Source organism: Micropterus dolomieu, linkage group LG18 (genome assembly GCF_021292245.1).
Source record: "Micropterus dolomieu isolate WLL.071019.BEF.003 ecotype Adirondacks linkage group LG18, ASM2129224v1, whole genome shotgun sequence".
Classification (NCBI taxonomy): domain Eukaryota; kingdom Metazoa; phylum Chordata; class Actinopteri; order Centrarchiformes; family Centrarchidae; genus Micropterus; species Micropterus dolomieu.
Genome location: NC_060167.1, coordinates 25,821,709 through 25,824,948, shown reverse-complemented (window position 1 = coordinate 25,824,948; position 3,240 = coordinate 25,821,709). Strand labels below are relative to the sequence as shown.

At 40.9% G+C, this 3,240-nt stretch overlaps 1 protein-coding gene across 2 annotated transcripts in view; it reads left to right on the top strand.

Moving 5' to 3' along the window:
- Positions 1 to 2,507: 2,507 nt before the first annotated feature.
- The window catches only part of srpk1b (SRSF protein kinase 1b), a 29,283-nt gene continuing 28,550 nt past the window's right edge, over positions 2,508 to 3,240 (top strand). The window contains exon 1 of one of the 2 annotated variants that reach the window (XM_046028541.1): positions 2,508 to 2,592. In XM_046028541.1, coding sequence (XP_045884497.1) covers positions 2,580 to 2,592 — 13 coding nt within the window. In that variant the 5' untranslated portion in view covers positions 2,508 to 2,579. Of the gene's footprint in view, positions 2,593 to 2,716; positions 2,857 to 3,240 lie in introns of those variants that run through there. The other variant, XM_046028540.1, reaches the window with a different exon arrangement.

The window sequence follows — 3,240 nt, the reverse complement described above, 5'->3', positions numbered from 1 at the left end:
TAACAGTGTACAGCGTTTTAGCTGTCAGCATGCCACCACTGGGCGACAGCACTATGCAAGTAGAGCAAAACCTCTGCCCCTGTGTAGGATGACCAAAGAGAAAGAAGGTATGGGTACTTGCCAAGAACGCATAGACGGGTAGAATCCCAATCCTCAATGTTAATTATATAGGTTAATACAACAATAACAGAGTTGTTTACTAGTTGTCAGGTAGAAGTCAGTTGAATGTTTGCCCAGCCAGTAAAAAAACATAAATAATACAGATTAGTGAAAGAAAAGAAAAGAAACCCGATAATTGTGTCCTCAAAATGTTTCACCAGTTATGTATATAGGAAACCTTTCTCTGAGTTATGTGCTGGGAAATTACAATTACACAGTGCTGCTCCTCACAGATTGCTGTCATGATGCTTTCCTCTGGTGCATTCAGGGCCCTCATTGGCTCCCTCCTCTAACATGGTACTGTATGGGTTTCAGTTATGGAAGCCCTTTTTCTGCCAGGGAAAGAAACAAACTTGATTACAAGTTGGGAATAAAAATTAAAAGAATAAAAGTTAAAATGAGAAACTGAATAAAAGTTGAGACTACAAGTGTTTTAGAGCTTGAGTCAAAATTATGTGTGAAAGGATTTAGTAACATAATTTAGAGCAAGTCAAAATGTTTACTTGGTTGTTTCTGTGACAGAGCTCTCATTTATTTTAATTTTACCAGCATGACAACATACTCTGATAGAAATTAGACAGTTACTGCACATGCAAAATGCAGTGCTGCAAACTTAATCTCTTCCTCAAGAAAAAATCATAGGATTTTATTTGACAAAATAATAACATTGCTTCACCACTGCATCCCACACTACCAACCCACATTCTGCAGCATTTGAGAGACACAAGATCTATGATACTTTTCAGTCAGGGTTTCTGAGACAACACTCTACTGAAACTGCTCTTCTGAGGGTCTCTGAAACTGTTCTAATGTCCTCTGACATGGGTGAGGGCTCTTCGCGATTACTTCTTGACCTCAGCTTTGCATTTGACACAATAGATCACTTGATCTTGATTAAGATGTTACCTGACTGGGTGGACATACCAGCATTAGACTGGTTTTTGTTCTATCTCACTGACAGAAGTTTCACCGTCTCTATTGGAAGCTTTGTGTCTGATTCCTCTCCACTGTCTTGTGGTGTCCCCTAGGGCTTGGTTCTGGGGCCCCTGTTATATCTGCTGCCCCTTGAAATAATCATAGACAGATTTAATATCACATTTCTTGTATTTGCGGATGAAATCCAACTCTCTTTTTCTTTCAAAGCCACGTGAGGCCTTTGGATTATCTAGGATCCTAGACTGTTTAAACCCTTTAAGGGACTGGACAGCAGACATTTTTAGAGCCCAGTGCTGATAAGACAGAGGTTGTGATTGTTGCTTGCCCCCATGATTATGCCAATCAAAGATCGGCTGAGGAGAGTGGCACAGATTTGATCAATCCGTATCATTTGACACCCATGTTAGGCAGCTTACCAGAGCTTGTTTTTTCTAAATAAGAAATATCAGTAAACTGAGATCGATAGCTACAACATCTGAACTAGAGATGCTTGTACACGCATTTATTTCATCTTGCATAGACTGCTGTAACACACTATTCCCATCACTTAGCATGTTTGCCCTTAATTGCCTGCAGGAAATCCAGAATGGTGCTGCAAGGCTGCTCACTAGGACAAATAGACGGTCTCACATCACCCCTATACTAAGATCTACATGTTGCGTATTGGGTCCAGTTTGCATTTCTCAATATTATTTACAGAGCTTGAGTGTATTTTATCACGTAGGCCTACGGTGTAGCCTATGTTTGATGTATTTTTATCACATGCTGTGTATTTTAGTTCACTTCCCCTTGCCGTGGCTCGGGTGGTCATTTTATCTTCTGTGTTTTGGTTCTTGTATGTTAAGGTTTTTATAAAGCAATTTGTGACTCTCGACTGTGAAAAGCGTTATAAGTCAACAAGGTGACTGTGTGGGTCCTTGATGGTCTGGGCCCCAGGAGCATCTAGCAATCTTGCCCATTGGGCTTGTGTGGAAAACATGAATCAAATTTACCTAACTTGAGAAATGGTCCCTGTAATAGCCATGACTGTGAAAACAAACAAACAAAAAAACTTGGTAATAATTCCCAGGGCTGCATTACCAACTGGACAAACCTGACAACTGACCCTGGGCGCTGAAATAGGGGTCAGTAGTCTCCAAAAATCAAATCACATTTTTGCCTTGAGGCCCCTTGACAGTTGAACCCGGCCATGGCAACTTCTGGACCCCTTTTTAGGAAGTGCATGTGTCAGAGCTTTGCTATACAAATACTGTTGTATGTGTATGTTGTATGTCTTTGTAAATACTGTCTTTAATAATGTTTTAATTTATTAGTTATTATTTGGTATTTTAATATACCAACTTCATCACAAATTCTGTCGACAGTTTCTATATACTCCGCCCCCTACTGCTCAACTTTGTTATGTGGTTAATTTTCGCGCACTTTGGTGTTTCGACATTTCCAACAGTCCTTGAATGCAGCTTATCTCTTGACTGGGTATCAGCATGGAAAGAAAAGGTAACGTTGTAATTAGTCCTAAATGCCTTTTACACCGAGTACTTGAAATAGACACGCTTTGCCACATGCGTTTCGCTGACAAATTCATTCTCTTATTTATTTTATCAAGTGTAACAAGCCACATAGCAGTTGGTGAAAAGTAAAAGTGGACCATGCGCTCTGCTGCGTGTGTACGTTGTGTGTGTTAACAGTATGCTAGCTCTAGCCAGCAGACCAACGTTAGCATCCGATTGTGGATAAGTATGCGGCAAAACTTGTATCCAGGTTAGAGGAAAGAAGAAGCAACAGTGTCCCCCAAAACTATAAACCAGTTTAGCGGGTCTCGGCATGATAATGGTCCAGCGTGTGATATTCGCAGTGAAAAGCACCACGTTACTGTTAGCAGCTAACGTTAGTTAACGTTAAACTGCCTCTGACACGGTGCGACACACCGCCAAGGCCGGTTTAACGTTACTTAGCCTTTTCAGAGACTTAACTCCAGCCAAGTAACCTGCTACCCGCTCAGAGCTGGTATTGTTACCCGAGTTGTTGTTTTTGCTTTACACCTGCAGCCTGATGCATGGACCCAAACAGCTTTGAGCAACAACAAGACAATGTCATGTGTGGTGTAAAAAAACAACTGCGAGGTTTTGAGGTTGGTGTTAATTA